Consider the following 17,677-nt stretch of genomic DNA (forward strand, 5'->3'; position numbering starts at 1 on the left):
CCCCCCCCCCCCCCCCCCGGCTGTCTGTGCTGACAGGTTGCTGAGGGCCCCCCACACCCCATGTGTCCAGCTGGAGGGACAGGTACTCGGGCATCTTCAGGCAGAGGAGGGGATACAGCTCACGGGCAGGACCAGCTAAGGGTCATGGGCATGCAGGGGTGAGTGCCAGGCCTTGCAATCTGGACACGGACCCACCGCCTGACCCTGAGTGACCAGGCACGCTAGGTCCTTCTTGGGGTGTGCAAGAGGGGGCTTTCTTGGGAGGTAGGCCCAAGCCCAGGTGAGCAGGCGGAGTGGGAACTACAAATCCCCACGGCTTCTGCCTCCCCCTGTATCCCGGCAGGTGGATCTCAGGCTCAGGGAAGGCCGGTGGTGAGGACCGGGCCCTGCGTCCACACCACTCCCAGGCCCTGCCTGCCTGCGCTCTGGCTTTGCCGGGGCACAGAGAAAGCTGCCGTGAAGTGTCCATTTGGATGACTCTCGGGTTTGAATTCAGCACAACGACGTGTTCTGAGCTTTGACTTTGGAACTTGACGCGCTGGGGTGGTGGGGAGCAGCTGTGCGGACGTTGACTCAGAGCCCCCCCCCCACCAGGAGAGAGGGCGGACACTCCCCAGAGATGCCCGCCCGCCTGCTGCCGAGCAGCTTGAATGGCTCCAGCTTTTTAATTATTGTGCAAAGGAAGCACTTAGCTTTTCTGTTGTGGTCAGCAGAGAGATGCGGCTTTCCGCTTCCCCGGGCACCAAGCCCGGCTCACCGCTGCCCCCCCACCCCGACGATGCTGCAGTGTCTTCAGGGCTCTCCCGGATGAGCAGGGATGCGTGGGGCTGTGCACACACACACGTGTGCTCACACACATACCCGTAGGCACGGGCATACTCACACGGGCATGCATACATACATCCATGCACACATAGGCGTGCACGCATCCCCCATCCCCAATTTCTCTGACAGACGTGGCTCTCCAGGCTCCTTGGGAATTATGAAGTGAGTGAGCCGAGGAGGGACACATCGTAGGAGAGACACCATGTCCCTTAGAGGAGCTGCCACTCACCGCAGACCCTGGGACAGTCGGTTTGAGCACCGTGAGCAATCAGGACCCCTACGAGGAGCCCCGGGGGGAGAAGGAATGTTTTCCCAGGAAGCCACACACCGGGCGTGAAGAGCAGGGCACTTCTCCCCAGAGGCCTGCCCAGAGGTGGGCTGAGGACAAGGTGGGGGACCGGGGCTCCAGCCTCGGGAAGCTGGGGGCAGGGGTGGTCCTGGCCCCCTGGCCCCCAGTAACAGGTCTCATGTGACGTGGGCTCCTCATGTGGCAATGTGGACGAGATGTGCCAACCCTAAACCGAGGTCACCACGCAGCAGGGACAGTCTGTGCACGGCCCGCAAGCCGGGTGCCCAGAGAAAATGTCCTTTTGTGGATGTTCCTTCAGAGTGGAGTTGTGCTGTCTTTAATGTGGGAGCCCCTGAAAGGGCAGAGGCTCTGGGCGGGACAGCCCCTGTGTTCCACCATAGCCGGTGCGTGGCTCCCAGCGGCTCCTCTCGTGTCCACGTGGGAGACGCAGACATGAGAGCCCGGTCCACGCCCTCCCTGCTCTGGACATTCTCAGACTACACGTGGCCACCAGCACGTGACTGCCCTTAGGTCTGTCTCCTCAATGACCAGCGAGGAGGAAAGCTTTCCCACGTTAATGACCCATTTTTGTGTGTTCTTTGACTTGCCAAGTGCCCATCCTTCGTCGTTCTGTGTCCGTGTGTCTTTGCTCCGCAACCTGCAGGCGGTCCCACAGGGGGCCCAGTCGTGATCACTGCTGCCGGCGGCTGTCCCTGGGGATCGCAGTTGGGCCTCCGCTCCATTTCTTGATGTGCCCTGGTTTTCACGTATGAGATGCCTTCTCGACGCCAAGCGACTTTCCCCTGCATCCCGTTCCAGGCTTCTCCTCCGGGTGGGGCCTCGAGGTGGGGGGTCTCATGTTCGCGCAGCCTGGCCCGAGCACCTGGGTTCCAGCACCGACCCCTCCAGGCCAGGCCCGCGTCCCCAGGTCCCTGCCATGTGTCCTTTCTCATGCCAAACCCCAGGGCTCCCGTGGCTGCGGCTTTTAGTCCCAACAGCTCCAAGGCCTGTCTGGGCTCTTGTTGCACATTTATTTTTCGGTCTGAATTTCGGAAACAATTTGTCACATTTTGAGAAATTGACCATGTGTGTTGATGGGAACTAATTGCCACTTTGTCTAGAGAATGGACTGCTGAGCTGTGGGGAGCACGACCTCCGCATCCCGCTAGAGATGGCTTTCAGCCAGTGTCCGGGTGCTGTGCAGGTCCCCCCCCCCCCCGTGATCCCATCGGCTCCGTGGCAAGTGCAGCTCTGGGGGCTTGGGTCTGTGGCCACCACGAGCAGGAATTGCCTGAGACGCTTGCACTGTTGTTCCTGCTCCTGGCTGGTGGGATGTGCTCAGGTGGGGCCCGGTCAGGAGATGCTTTCATTTGTTCTAATAGTTTTTCAATTGATTCTCTTGGGTTTTCTAGGTAAGTGGTTGTGCCGGCTGCACGCCATTAGACCTGCGTTTTTTTTCAGCATTTGCTCTTCTTGCTCTTTCCTTTGTCTCCGAGCTGGCCGGGATTCCCATCATGGCGGGCAGACCGGCGTCCCAGGTTGAGAGGGGACGGCTTGCTTGTTTGCCACAGGCACCACATTGGCCTCGATTTCTGGAAGATTCCTTTTGTTGTCGTTAATTAAGTTGGGGATGTTTCTTCCTGTGTCTAACGTATCAGTGGATTTTGAATCTTAACAAATGTTTTTTTGTATTTGCCAACCTGATCCAAATGGATTTCCTCCTTGAATGGCTTAGTATAATGAAGTACGTTGTACTTTTTTAGGTAAACTCTATTTCATTGTGGTCATGGGGTGCTAACAGGCTACTGGATCCCATTTGCTAACGGTTTATTCGGGTAGTTCGTACTTAGAGTCTGAAGGGAGCCGGCCTAATGTCAGCGTTGGTTCTGTGCGGGTGTGATTTCAGGGACGGGTTTGGGCCAGCCTTGGTGAATAAGGAGAGAAGCTTCCTTTTCTTTCTGGGCTCTGAAGTGGTTTGACTGAGGGGGCAGAACTTGAGTGTAAAACCTTCGGGCCTGGTGCCTTCGGTGGGAGGAGCGGGTCTTTGACTCTTTCCCGTCGTCCTGCCGATCGACTCCTTGAGCACCAAGGGGGTGATGTGAGCAGGACAGAGAAGCAGAAACCCCCGACTCCCGGGGGTTCCCCTCACCGCCCGGAGGCAGCGAGCACATCTGCTGGTATACAGGAAGGCTTCGGCATCCGGCCAACCTGGCTTCCCACCCTGGGGGCCTCTTCCTAAGCTTCAGAACCTCAGTGAAGACCCTCCAGCTCCATGAGCCCGTGGGTCCTCATCTCAGATGATAGGCATAGCGAGTCCTGGCTCCGTGCAGTTGGTTTTCCGGACCCTGTGCCACCACCCCGCAGCGCGGCTGAGGCTCTTCCTCCACGGGGTTGGAGGCTCAGGGTATGTGGTGACGTGTGCACCAGACTGCTGACGGGGACTTCTCTTGCTGTGGGCCAGGCTGCACACTTCCATTACCATCCGTGGCCTCCCCAGCTGGATCCTACAGGTCAGCATCACAAATCCCAGTTCCCCAAGGGGCCTCTCGCTGACCTGGAGTGGGCAGGATGGGGGTTTGACCATCCCAGGAACACTTGGGGTCAGAGCCTTATCCACCGGCACTTGGCCAGATGCTGGCCAGCCAGCCCAGAATTAAACACTGATGCAGACTGAGCCGCCTTCTGCCAGGGGTTACCCTGAATGTCTCACACTCACCTCCTTTTTACCCCTTTACAATTAGCCCGGGAGTATGGAAGTCACCCTCACTTACGGATGAGGAAGCTGAGGCTCAGAGAGGGGTGGTGACTCCCCTGGGGCCACACAGCATGAACTGATGGGACAGGCCTGAACCACACTCGAGTCCTCAGGACCTTTGGCTGCTGCCTGGGCCTCATGCTTTTGTGCCCATGGGCCCTGAGGGTCCCCAGAAGGAGCAGGGACGCAGCCTACCCTGCCCGGGGGCTGGGGGACTGCTCTGCCCTGGCTCCAAGGGTTGGCAGGTCCCACGGAGGGGGCTCCATGTCTTGTCCTGAGGGAACATGAGGACTGGGCAGATGGATGCCTTCCTTGGGCCACCAGAACACACAGTTCTTGTAGAAATCAGCCATCGTTTGGTGCAGCCATCACAGGAGAAGTAAAGATAATGGGCATGGTCTTGGGCTTCCCAGCCTTCCTCCCCAGGTCCCTCAGGTCAGGCGGGGAGAGGGGAGTGGGAAGGGGGGTATACTCTGTGTCTGGGCAGCCAAGCCAGGGCCTTATTCCTGCCCCACCCAGACCACCTCAGCTTCGGCAGGGACAGGACAGCACGCCACTCCCGTGTGCCCGGAAGCTCTGAGGGACATGCGCCCTGGGGCTTAGGGAAAGGTCTCAACCAGACCCCGATGCCTTGGGAAGCAGGGCTCAGCCATGGGCACCTTTCCAGGAGACCCCAGGGGCCCCGGCCCTCAGCTAGCACAACAACCGGTCCCGGGCTTTCAGCTCTGTGGGGGGAACAGGGCAGGATGCCAGGAGGCCTCTGGGGTGTCTGTTCACTCCCTCGAGTGTCCAGCGTCACAGCGGCCCCTTCGGGGTTGAGGGGTAGCACACCCTTATCACCCACCCCAGGGTTGGGGGGCCAGGCCTCCCAACTCCTGGTGCACTTCCTGTCCCCCAACCCCCCCCCCGCAGCAGAANNNCCTTCCACCCTCTGAGCTCTTCCATGGACCCTGCCAGTTCTGGGCCTTGAGGCTGGGAGAGAGAGAAAACCCAAAGCAGCTCAAACCGGGGACGGAATCAGGGGCAGCCATGCCTGGGGAGCCAGCAGTGTCTCGGGATTCTGCTATTGAAAGAGGCTTTCAGCAAGAGAGGGGCAAGACAGAGAAATTACAGCCCCCAGCCTCCGGCCACGTGGTCCTCCTGCTTGCCCGCACCTCCCCACAGCCCAGCCAGCTTGTGACTAAGGAAAAACATGCAGCCACACTGATGCAATTAGGAAAATGTTATTTTTCAAACGCTGCCAGATCCTCGGGGTTGACCTTGTAACCTGGGAAAATAGCACGTGGGCGTGTCAGGCCTGCGCCTGCCACTTGCAGCTTTGGCCTGGGACAGTCCTTGAGCAGCTCTGACGCCTGTGGGATGGGGATGCCGAGACCCCCCTGTTGCATGTCCAGGAGACAGGAAGCGTGGGACAGGCCCTCGCTGGGGGCTCAGGGAATGTGCCTGCCCCTCCGGGTTTGAGGAAGGCGAGGAGGGTTTCTAGGTGCCCACCCACCTGCCTGCCGCCTGGGTGGATCTTGTGCTCCAGGTGAGTGCCCCCCCCCCACGGCCATTCCCAGCCTCCGGGCACAGCCTGCCCTCAGTTTTCCAGCTCAAGGAGCAGAGTGTGGTCAGCAGACTCCTGTGCCTGCCTGGAGGCCAAGTCCAGCTCCTGCGTCCTCCTGCTGCTCTCCTGCCCGTCAGGCTTTAGATTGGGGAACAGGCCTGCTAAAAGTGGAGGACACCATCCCCCAGCAACTTCTGCTCTCCCTGGAGCAACTTAGGAGGGGCCCAGGAGGCCCAGCCCAGAGCCCACCCACTCTAAAGGATCACAGTTGATGTGCTGCCCTCTTACGGGTCTTGGCTCTTAGAGGAGCCCGGTGAGAGTGAGCCTGGCAGGTGGAGGGTGCGAGCGGAGGATTCCTTCTTTCTCCCAAGCATCCCACCATGGGCTGTCTGGGAAGCAACACCAAGGCGTGACCTGGGGCTGGACTTACCTGGAAGGTCCGCTGATGCCAGAGGGCCAGGAATCCAGGTTGCTGGTTGAGGTCGGGAACCTGGGTCTCTGTTTGCACATCTGTGCCACGGAGATGAGTGTCCCCAAGGTATCCCATTAAGAGATGCACAGCTGCCCTGCAGGGGCCGGGACCACCCTGCTGCTATGGGGTTATGGGGCTCAAGGGGTGGCTAGTGACCCTCTCACCTGGAGAGCAGAGAGGGCTAATGTGCAGAGGGCTTTGGGGGCTGCTGCCCCAGAAGGCCAGGAGCCTGGAGGTGGCTCTGCTGACGCCTGCCCCCACTCGTATGATGGGTAAGTAGCCAAAACTCACTTTGATGTGGCAATGGGGACAGAAAAGGGGCAGGAGCCCTGGAAGACACATGTGTCTCAAAAAGCTACAGACCACCTGGGGAACCCCCCCCCCCCCCGGTTTGCCTAGTCTGGCCCCAAAACCCCTGCTCCAGCACAACCAGGTCTTTTTTTTTTTTTTTAAAGATTTTTTTTATTTATTTATTTGACAGAGATAGAGACAGCCAGCGAGAGAGGGAACACAAGCAGGGGGAGTGGGAGAGGAAGAAGCAGGCTCATAGCAGAGGAGCCTGATGTGGGGCTCGATCCCGTAACGCCGGGATCACGCCCTGAGCCGAAGGCAGGCGCTTAACCGCTGTGCCACCCAGGCGCCCCCAACCAGGTCTCTTTAACTCAGGTGATGGGGCAGGGATCTCTGTGGTCTCAGAATCCTGCTGACACCACCAAGGGCTGCTCAGCCGGGGCCCAAAGAAACCCCCTGTCCCCCAGTGACACCCCCTCCTAGGTTCTGATCTGAGACAAACCACTTGGCCTCAGGGAGGACAAGGACAAGGACCTCTTCTTAAGTCCCCTGGTCAGGCACCCCCTCCCCAGGAGCCTGAGGGTCTAGGAGGAGGTTTTTGGGTCAAAGATGGGTGTTCTGGACCTGGAGGAAAGCTGAGCAGACAGCCTTAGCACCAAGGATTGTGGAGGGGGCCGCTGGGAGGGCTTCACGGCCCTGAATTGGCCTCGAGGAACCTCCCAGTGTCCTGGAGGTGCTTTGGAGTGAGCCCCAGGCGGGTGCCGGGCATCCAGTGGCCACAGGCCTGGCGGGCAGGGTGGGGCTGCTGGGGGCAGGCCAGAGGCTGTGGGAGCAGTCCAGGCCAGCGAGGGTGGAAAGGCTGTACCAGGTGACAGGAGCCTGCAGGAGGCGGGGCTGGGGAGGGAGGGGCCCTGGGGGGTGCAGGTGGGGTGGAGGGTGCTGCCCTGGATTGACCAGGCAGGGGTCTTTGGAAGGGGAGGGAGATGCAGAGGGAAGGGGCAGTGGGTGCAGGGAGGGGGAGGGCTGTGCATGGCTGACCCAGCTGGGGGGCGCAGATGTGCAGGTGGGGGCTGCGTGGGGCTGACCCGGCTCCAGCTTGGGGTGGAGGGGGTACTTGGGCAGATGCAAGCCTGGCCACTCTCCTCTGACCCCGCGGGCGGTGGTCTGCGGGAGACAGGGGTGGGGAGGTTGGGGGGTGGAGGGGGGTACTTGGGGTGCAGATAGGGAATGGGTCTCAGCTGACCCCGTCCGCGGGGTCTGCGGGAGGCGGGGCCGCGGGGGGGCGCGGTCGTGGCGCGGGCGCGGGCTGAGGGGGCGCTGGCGTGTGCCCGCAGGCAGCCCGGCGGCGGAGACGGCGGCCGCGGGGACGGCGTGCGCCCGGACACCGCCAGCTTCAGGATGAGCGACCTGGACACGGAGGTGCTGCCCTTGCCGCCGAGGTACCGCTTCCGGGACCTGCTGCTGGGAGACCAGTCTTTCCAGAACGACGACAGGTAGGGGCGGGGGTCGCCGCGTGCTCGGAGCTGTCCGCGGTGCTGAAGGCCGGTGCGCCGCCTGCTGCCCTTCAACTTTCCCGAGTTTCCCGGGCTTCCGGGCGGGGGAAGTTTCGGGTGGGGGCTGGGCGAGGGGGTGAAGCATCTTCCTTCCGGGAGGGGCCCTGGGGGATGGGACGGGAGCTCCGTGCTGGGGAGTCCTCCCAAAGACCGCTCCCGGGGCCTGGCCTCCCTGAGTGTGCACCCGGCCCCCAGCCCTGCTCGCAGCTCTGCTGTTTTGGGGGACAGGCCAGGGCTGGAAGCAAGCCGGTGGCGGAGCCGGGGAGTCTGGCTGAAGGCCCGTGTCCTCCAGACTCTGGCTGGGGCCATTTATTCTTAGCTGAGGGAGCGTCTTTCAAGCTTCTGTCGTGATTCCTTACGGAGGGTGACGATGTTCCCTCACCTCCGATTCTCCTGGCTTCCGGAGAAAAGCAAAATGAACTCGAGTCTTTCGGTAAGAGACCAGCAGAACCAGCTCTTGGGAATAATTCATATGCCAAGGGAGCTGGCAGGAAGCTGGAAGAAATGTTGCTTTTCTCTGCCTTTTCCCCAAATAGCTGCCTTGGGTAAACACCCGGCACTTAAGCTCTGTCAGCCTCAGGGGAGGTGCTGTTCCGCCCGCCAGCGAAGGGGAGCGCAGGGACTCACGCGGGGCCGGAGCCTGGGGGCTTGGGAAGGAGCTGGCTCTTGCCTTGTGTGCTGAGCGGCCCTCGGGCCCTGGGCACCTGCAGGTCCTTCCCCACCCAGCCCCGGACTGGCCAGGCCGAGGCCCAGTGTCCCCCCACAGCGCAGTCCTTCTGTCAGTCAGCACGTAGCCTCGCTGGTTGAAACTGTCGGGACGCAGACTGAGCCCTGGGGATGATCCTTTGCTGAAGCTGTAGTTGGGAAAAGTCACACTTGAGGACGAGGTGAGGTCCGTGTGCAGGGACCATGAGGAGCTGCCAAAGCTTATGGAAAGGGATTTAAGACAGCCGTGCCCACCGCCAGAAACAGAGCATCCTGCCAGACCCCATCAGGTCCGCTTGCGTGGGAATCGGAGAGCTGACAGTGTTTGCCCACTCACAGGCAAGGTTGCAAGTTCCGCAGAGGGCTTTCTGAAACCCTGCTTCCTCTTGTTGGACTGAGTGTTGTAGTAATAAGTAAGCCCCCACCCCACCCCGAGCACATGCCAGGGAAGAGCTTCACATCACTCTCTGTGGAGGCAGAGGCGGAGGGGTCAGGAGGACCCTGTGTGTGGCCGGGGCTCTCCTGCCCTCCTAGAACCCAGGGCAGGGCTGGGGGCTTTCCTGAGTCAAACCTGTGTGCTGAGCATTTTCTGAAGGCAGCACCAGCCTCTCAGCACCTACTCCCCTGGGACTCGGCTAAGTCTTGAGGGCAGCAGCCCCGGAGATTTTTCCAATGTGGACAGGAATGGCGTCTGTCACCCCGAGTAGGCCTGGGGCCTCTGGATGCGTCGATAAATGCCAGTGTCTGTGGATGATGTAATTAGAGCAACACATCTCTCCACTTCCAGGAGCAGATGACAGAGGTCTTCCCCCTGCTCACCCCAGAGAGGAGGCACGGGGCCTGGGTGGAGGTGGCTATCCCTTGGAGGCTCCAAGGGGCTCCGGGGTGGGGAGGGGGCTGCTGGTTTGCACATCTCCAGCCAGGTTCCAGGTGGTGCTGCCCTGCTGGCTTGGGGGCCGGAGGGGAGCCTGTGAGGCACAGTGCTTGCTGCCCAGGGTTCCAGGAGCAGCCAGCTGCGGGGACCAGGGAGGCCTGAGGAATAAGCCAGGTGGGGACCTAGAGGGGGCTTTTCCTCTACTACCAGGAGCCCAGTCAGAAGAGCTTCTCTGTTTTCAAACTTCTTTGGCTCAAGTGTGGCCTTCTCCCTCTCAGGAACCCGTCACGCTCACAGGCTGTGCTCCTAGGTCTTATTGGAGCCAGAAAGGCTGGAAACCAGGATGGTGTTCGGGGGCAGGGGTGGCTGAGATCACCTGAGACCCTCATCTCTAAGGACACACACATGGGGAGGCCCAGGCTGGGCTCTGAGCTGATACCCCAAGCTCAGGGAGGAGGAGCCAGGGGAAGCCTGGCTGTTGGAGGTCCCCTCCTGGATGCCTGTGACTTGGGCCTCTAGAGCCTCTCCCTGAGTCCCCTTCTCATCCTTAGTGCCTGTGCCCCCTCCCGCATCACTGATTCCTAAAGTGGAAGATGGAGGTGGGCTTCTGCCCGGCCTGACAGGACCCCTTATGCACATATAGAGACCTTGTAAGGATGTTTTGGGGGGCAGGGGGCTGGCATGGGGTCCTGGGGCTGCAGGCTGTCCCCATGCACCATGAGGCTGGGGGCTCTGGGGAACCCCACACACAATCAGCAGCATCATGGAGCCCTTTCCCTCCCCCCAGGCCTCCACCTGCAGCCCCTAGGCCCCAGGGGAGGCTCTGTGGGGTGAGCAGGGGTGCTGCTGCCCTGATCTTGGCAGGCTGTGAGTGGGCGGGCAGGGCTGTGGGCTTCCTGCTCTCCGGAGAAATAAAGCCACCAGCAGTGAGTCACTGCAGCCTCACTCGCTGTGGCCTCGGAGGGAGGGGCTCAACCCACATGGGCCAAAGAGCCTGCTTCGGCCTCTGGGGGGGGGGGGCAGGCGGGGGAGAAGGGTAGAACCAGAGCTCACAGATGTTCCAGGGAGCAGCTGAGGTCTCCGGGCAATCTCCATCACTGCCTGCGGGGCCAGGTCCGGGTCCTAGGGAGCAGGGCCCTCCTCAGAAGTGCACCTGCGCCCTGCAAGGAAGGCCTGGGGCTCAGGACTCCCCACCCCACCTCAGGACAGCTCACTGGCCCTGTGCCCAGGAGCCAAGGAGCAGCTCAAGGAGGCCCTGCCCCACCCCCTACCCCCACCCCCGTCCACAGCTGACCCTCCTGTGCACCTGGACACCTGAGCACGTGGCACCGTGGTCCTGGGAGCAGACTTAGGGATCTGAGTGTCTGCTTCACAGCTGGAGGCTGCAGGGCCCTGCCAGCTGTGAGCCCTCCTCCTGGAAGGGGTGATGTCAGTCACCCGCAGATGGCACTGTGATTTGACAGCGACACAGGTGGGGGCTTTCGTCATTGCAAGTTTCTCCACCTCCCCTCCTATAACACAGATGGAAGGCTTTCAGCCCTGCCCACCCCCCAAGCTCAGGAAGATGCAGATGGGCTCTGTGCCCTGAGGTACAGGGGGACACGGGGACACCACAGCCTTGTTCCCCACAAGGAGCAGAATTGTGGAAAAGCCTGGGGTGGGGAGAACCACAGGTGAGGACAAAGGGCCTGGCATGTGGCCACCTCCTGGCCTGCGTGCCCCTGACCACTGCTTTCCACAGCTGCCTGCTGGGCCAGGACCCAGCCCAGTGGAGTGAGGGGGGGTGACAGCTGGAGGCGGTGTGAGGGTCGGCACCCTACCCTCTCCCCCAGGCATCTGAGTGGAGGACAGGTGGGCCCTGAGAAGCATCCAGGGGTTAAGGCTCTCAGGGGCTCTGGGGTTTGGTGGGGGAGGCACCAGCCTGCTGCAGGAAGGACACAGAGGCCAGGCCTCTGGGGTCAGGATGCCACCCAGAAGGACCCCATTTGGCTGTTTGCCTTCACTCCTCTGAAAACAGAGGAGGAATCCTGCCTTGTTTCTCTGGAGTTGAGCAAAGCCAAATATTATTTCACACCACAAGCTGGGAAGCGGGAAGACAAGCAGTCCTGCGCTGCAGGAGCATGGGGGTGCCTCGAGGACAGACCCTGCCAGCCCTGCAGTGGGCGTAGCTGAGAGCCATGGCCCCTGGGGCAAGGACTCCTCAACTCGAGGCCCACTGGGGACCCTCAAATCTGGACTGCGTGCAGGGAGGAGCAGGCAGGGCCGGGCGGGGGGGGAATCTCTGCAGGAGGTGTGCCCCTCCCCACAGCCCCTCCCCATCCGCTGAGCAGAAGGGGATTAGGGCCCCCAGCAGTAGGGGTTTCTCGGGACCAGTGCTGCCCTCAGGGCCACTCAGCTGTAACCGATAATAAGTGGACGTGGACATTACCAAGCCGAGGCGTAGCTCCGTGTGGCAGGGTTGGAACCACCCCAGGCTGTTTCCTCCGCTGCTGCCCTGCCTCCCTCCCCAAGGCCCTTCCTCCATCTAGGGCTCCCGCAGACGTGGGAGGAGTAGCCTGGGAGGGCTGCAGGGTTCAGAGGGGGCCCCGTTCTTGCTCACTGGCACAGGACCCAGGACCCTCCCGAGAGCCAGAGAGGGCAAGCGCTGGCGGGGATCTCTCCTCTGCAGGGGTGCTCAGGGAAGAGTGAGGGCTGTGAGGGAAGCCACGGGGACAACAGGCTGGCTCAAGTCTTGCATGTGGGGGTTCCCCGCGGACTAATGAACACTGAGGGCCCTGTCACAGTAGAGGGGGACCGTGGACCGTGGACGTGCCCCCACCCATGCCAGCCAGGCCCACTGCTTCGCCCCGGGTCCTTCCTGCGTGGGGCCGCTGGGCTCAGGCCTCCTGGGGGCCTGCCTTCTGTTCCATGTCATGACTCATGGGCAGGGCTGGGCTGGTGGCTCCATAGTAGGGTGGGACAAGGTGGGACCCCATCTCTGCCCCAGCCCCTTCTTGCCCTGCCCTGGCTGGCGACCTTTGTCCATTGCAAACCCTCAGGCCTCGGAGGATGCAGCGGCCGGGGAAATGGCCAGGGCCCAGGCTGGTGGGGCCTAGGCCAGGTTGGGGGTCTCTCGCCACCTTCAGCTCATGCACAATAGGATTGGATGGTGCCTGGGCAGGGGCGACACGGGGCTAAAGCTAAACCCTCATCTCCCCCCGCAGAGACCCTGTTCAGCCTACAGCAGCCACACCTGCTGAGTCTGTCACCCCCGGGCGGCTCTTTCTGCCCCCTGGACACCTGCCTGCTGTCCTTCTGATGGACTCCCAATCTCCCTCCCTCGTTCCCTGGCTCACACCCGAAATCCCTGAGCCCACCGCAGCTCTATCCTGCCTGAGCCCCAAGGCCCTTCTGCCCACATCCCCCCAGCCCCCACACACGGTCTGGGTGGTCTCTGGCTTTACGCCATCGGAGCGTGGCCAGGGTGCTAGCGTGTGGGCACCAAGAGCTGATGCTGGACGCCACGAGGCTGCTTCTCCGGGGATCTGTCTGTCTGGGTCTAGCTTCTGCGCTGCCTATGTGATCGAATCAAGGAGAAGCCTGGGGTGGTGCCAGGTTCTGGCCGATTCCAAGAGCTTTAGGGAGATTTCAGGGAGTGAAGTTGTGATTTTTCCAGTCACCTTCCTGGTCCAGGGCTCATCACCTGCGTCTCCCCCACTGCACTGTGAGCGGGCCGGGGCTGTCTGCTTCTGTTCCCTGTGTCACCTGTGGTCCCTCACAGGGAGCAAGGGCCTGAAAGGTGGCCAGGGTGGGGCAGAGAGAAGGGCGGGTGACCCTCTGTGGAGTCTGGGCTCCTGGGGGCAGGTCGTGCCTTCCTCCAAGTGGGGGTTCTGGAGACGGGTTCTCCCCAGCCTGGGAAGGTGAGCAGCGGCAGAAGGAGAGTAAAGGGACAGGAGAGGGAAGTGGAGGGGCACGAGTGCACCGAGATGGGTCAGCCGGGCTCCGGGACCCGCATGTGCATTTGTGGACCCGGCGCACCACTCCGTCTTCTGGGAGCTGGGGGCGGGGGGGTTCAGTCCATGAGCTGGCATTCCTGGCCCTCCGCCCGTGCCCAGGAGGTGTCCGGGAGTCCCCCAGATGGGGAACTGGGTGTCCCCTGGGAGCCGTGCTCCCCACCCTGCCCCTGGGCTGTGCAGGGCAGCATGCGTCTTGGCCTCTAAGCTCGCATCTGGAGACTCACATGCGTGACTCAGAGTTCAGTCCCCCCCAAGTTAGTGCAAAGCAGGGCATGGACCCCCAGTGAGGGGGCAACCAGCATCCTCCAGGGCCGCGAAAACCATGATTAGTGTTGGTTTCAATCGTAATTCCCTTTGGTGTCTGATGTGCGTCCCACGAGGTGCCGTTTAGCGCTGTAACCGCATCGTGGGTGGACCGTGTCGCCTCGCGCTGTCTGGAACGCAGCGGGGTGCGGGCGTGTTCAGGCCAGGCTGCAGTCGGCTTGGGCTGCGTAACGAAACGCCGTAGACCAGGCTTAAACCACAGATGCTGATTTCTCAGAGTTCCTGCAGCTGAAGGTCCAAGGTCAGGGTGCCAGCACGCTGGGGTCCTGCTGACGGCCCCCTTCCCGGTTTACAGCCGCTTTCTCGTCCTGTCTTCCTGTGGTGGGTAGACAGAGGGAGCTCTGTGACCTTAGTGAACCCTAATCACCCCCCAGCGTCCCCCTCCTAACAGCACCACCCTGGGGGCTAGGGCTTCAACACATGAAGTTGGGGGGACGCATGCAGGCAGCCCACAGCAGGCTTGGGGGAACAAGGTAACGCTACAAAAGAAATGGCAGGTAACCCTTCGTGGGATTAAGCTGTGCTTTGACTTCACATTCTTCAGGCTTCGAGGGCGTCCCAGGAGAGACTGGCGAGAGAGCGCCTGCGTGGAGCTTCCCGTGTCCCTCCAGCCTGGGCCTGCACATCGGGCTGAGCGGAGGCTGGCCCCCGCAGCAAAGGGACCTGTCCAGGGTCACCCAACTAGTTAGGGGAGCTGCAGAGGAGCAGGGCTGCAGAAAGCACCCCAGACCCCTACAGTGCAGGGAAGGACCGCCCCCTCCACGAATGCATGCCTAATGGAGCCTGTGCACACGATCTTTTGGAAATATGGTCTCTGCAGCTGAGATTAAGGTAAAGCTCTCAAGGTGAGAGAATTCTAGGTTAGGGTGGGCACTGAGCCCCGTGACAGATATCCCTAGAACACAAGCGCAGAGGCTGCAGGGACGTGGCCACAAACCAGGAGCAGGGCCCAGGAACTAGGAGAGGCAGAAGGACCCTCCCCTGGGGCTTCCAGAGGGAATGTGGCTCTGCTCACACCTTGATTTCGGATTCCTAGCCTCAGAACTGACAGAAAATGAATTGCTGTTGTCTTAGGCCCCCCAGTTTGTGGCACGTTATGGCAGCCCCAGGACGCCGACACCCCCATCATGGGGTAAAGTGTGGCGGGGCAGGCGACCCGAGAAGCCAGGGACCCAGGGACCCAGGGACCCGGCGCCTGCCCCTATTCTCAGCACTAAGAGAGTTTCCAGCATGGGGTTGTGGAGGGCACCCTGGGCCTGCAGGGTGGTCCCTGCCCTTGTCAGGTGGGACCCTTGGCCCGCTGAAATTGGATGGAGTCTGTGAATAACGGGGCCGTCCTTTGGCTGGGGTGTTTTCCAGGGCGGGTCCTACATTGACGTTGAAAATATGCTTGTAAGTGGAAGTGCCGGAAAAGAGTCCCCCTCCCACTGGGCTGTGGGAGCCCGGAGCTCGACGCCTCCCCCAGCCTGCGGGAACAATGGCTCCTGGCAGGGGAGGGGCTGTGGGGGCCCTGCATCCGTCCTTTGTGACCCTGACCCCCACAAGAGCCCAGGAAGGAGTCTGCTCTGCAGGCAGGAAACACAGCTCCCATGTGGCAGCAGGGGGAAGGGAGAAGGCCTGCAGGTGGTAGGGAAGGTGTCGGCACTGGGCAGGGGCTGGGGCGTGGTGCAGGTGCATGGGGGTGGGGGTCTGAGAGGACAGACGTAGATGCCCCCAGCTCCTCTCCACAGCCGCATGCTGGGCAGGGGCAACCCCCCCCCCAGCCTGGGGAGGCCCTGGCCAAACCCACCGCATCTCTGTCTTTTCTAGGGGCGGGAGTCTTTTCTGGGAGCTGAGCTGGCTGCACCCTCACCCCTGGGGGGCCCACATCCTGGCTCCTTCCCTCCTCCCTACCCGCATTCCAGCCTCCCTGGGGGGGGGGGGGCTGTGAGGCAAGGTCACCTGTGGAAAGCTCCGGCATCCAGCCCCTGGAGAGCCCCAGACCCTGCAGAGTCCTGCCCTGCCCCCACCCTACGCAGTAACTAGCAGCCAATTGTTTTTGTCTCCTTGTCTCTCTGTCTCTTCCTCTGCCTCTCTGGCCAGTCTATCCTTTGTTCTAGGGGCCTCTTCCAGAGCAATTACCGGGGCCCGGGAACTGGGAGAAGGACCCCAGCCCTGAGTCCCCTTGTGGAGGGGGGCATGGCCAAGGACTCCAGCTGAGCCTGGCAGTGGCTCTAATGCCCGTGAGGGGAGATGTGGCCCCTGGCTGAGCAGCGCCCCCCACAGTGTCTGCATCCCCACACTCCAGTCCTGTCAAGGCGGGAGAGTACCCTGGTGGTCCTAAGTACTCTCACAAGTGTCCTCATGGGAAGGAGCAGAAAAACGTTAAAACGGTAAATTTCGCTATGTATGTTTTACCACAATTTGAAAAAAGAGGGAGAGGCAGAGGGAGATTTTACACAGAGAAGCTCGTGTGAGGACGGAGCAGAGATCAGAGGGACGCGGCCACAAGCCAAGGGACACTGGAGCCTCTGGGGGGGACAGAGCCCTATGGTGCCTGAATTTCAGCCCAGCGGTACCGACTGCAGACTTTGGGGCTCAGAACTGGAGGGAATGGTCCCTGCTGCGGCAGCCACGGGACATTGGCACACTGGAACACACAGAATTATTGGGGGAGAGTGACCATCAGGAGAAATCACCCCGTTTCTGTCTGGGGTGGGCAAGTGCCCACTGTCGTGCACCCCAGGCGCCCGGGCCAGCCGCACGCTGGGAAGCGACTCTCCCGGAAGCACATTCCCAGTGGCCAGGGTTTGCTGGAGGGCGTGGAGGGGAGTGAGGGGCCGGCGGGGTCCGGGGAGGGGACCGGCAGCAGCCTGGCTGGGGGAGAGCTCACCCCTCGCAGCTGGTTTGCTCAGAACAGGAGTACCGTGTTCATCTGGTTATTAGGATTCACAGACTTGCCTAGATCCAGAGCGGCTCCCACCTGGGGTGGCCCCCCAAGATCTCCACGGTCCGTGGAGGTCCACGCCCAGGTCCGTGACTACGATGAGATGTCACACCCAGGTTTACAGTGCCCAACACGGTGTCAGCGACCGAATTCATCTCTCCGAAAGTCATGTGCCGGGGTTCCAAGCTCTCAGAGCCTCAGAAGGTGACCTTGTGTGGAAGCAGGTTCATGACCGGTCATGAGGTGCCCACAAGGTCGTCGAGGGGGCCCTGCTCCTACGTGACTGGGGCCCTTTGATAAAGGGGAATTTGGAGACAGGCACAGAGAGGACATCCGTCTGCAAGGCGAGGAGGGAGCCTCAGAAGAACCGGCCCCGCCAGCACCACAGCCCCAGACGTCTGGCCTCCAGAAGTGGACACCTACGTTCCCGTCGTCGTCGTGAGCCGCCCGGTCGGTGCTGCTTCCTCGCAGGCGGCAGAGGGGTGCTGCCCTCTAGTCAAGGTGACGAATCCGCGACCTTTGAGTTAATCAGGAGAGTGTCTCCTGGGCCCAGTCTAGTCGCAGGAGCCCTTTGAAAGAGGGACATTTTCTCTGGCGGGACGCAGAAGAGGGGGCGGTTTGGGGCCCCAGGGCCACAGGCACATGGCTCCTGGTGGTACAGATGGAGGGGCCGAGGAGCGAGGAGCCCTTGGGAACGGAGCGGATGGCAGCCAGCAAGAGCAGGGGCCCGTCCTACCGCCGCCCCGCCAGGGTCCGGATGAGCTGCAGGCGAGAGCCTGTCCCCGCAGACAAGGCTGCAGCCTCGCGAGGCCCTTGAGGACAAACGGAGCCAGGCTACACTCGGTCATGCACCCGCAGCTCCGTGAGGGGTGACGGCCTCGCCTGCAGCAGCAAAGTCGGTGGTGACTTGTCACCCAGCAAAACAGCTGATACACGCGGCCTCTCTCCTGCGGGATGTCCCGCCGCCCACCTGTGCCCGGCTGCTCTTCCAAGGCACTTCAGCCTGTCCCTCCGCCTCCACTTTTCCTCACACGCTGTCTCCTGGGTCCGAAGGCCCGGTGGACTGAACGGGAAAGACTCGGGCAAGAGAACTTTTTAGGGGACACTGTGGTCGCTGCGTGG

General features: G+C 61.7%; 1 protein-coding gene across 1 annotated transcript in view; it reads left to right on the forward strand.

The window, feature by feature from the left end:
- KCNT1 (potassium sodium-activated channel subfamily T member 1) overlaps window positions 1–17,677 on the forward strand; it is a 107,855-nt gene that overhangs the window by 4,078 nt on the left and 86,100 nt on the right. Inside the window, 1 exon segment of the mRNA XM_040631368.1 lies at window positions 7,513–7,671. Within this exon segment, the coding sequence (XP_040487302.1) occupies window positions 7,513–7,671 (159 nt within the window).

Source organism: Ursus maritimus, unplaced genomic scaffold (genome assembly GCF_017311325.1).
Source record: "Ursus maritimus isolate PB19 unplaced genomic scaffold, ASM1731132v1 scaffold_17, whole genome shotgun sequence".
NCBI lineage: Eukaryota > Metazoa > Chordata > Mammalia > Carnivora > Ursidae > Ursus > Ursus maritimus.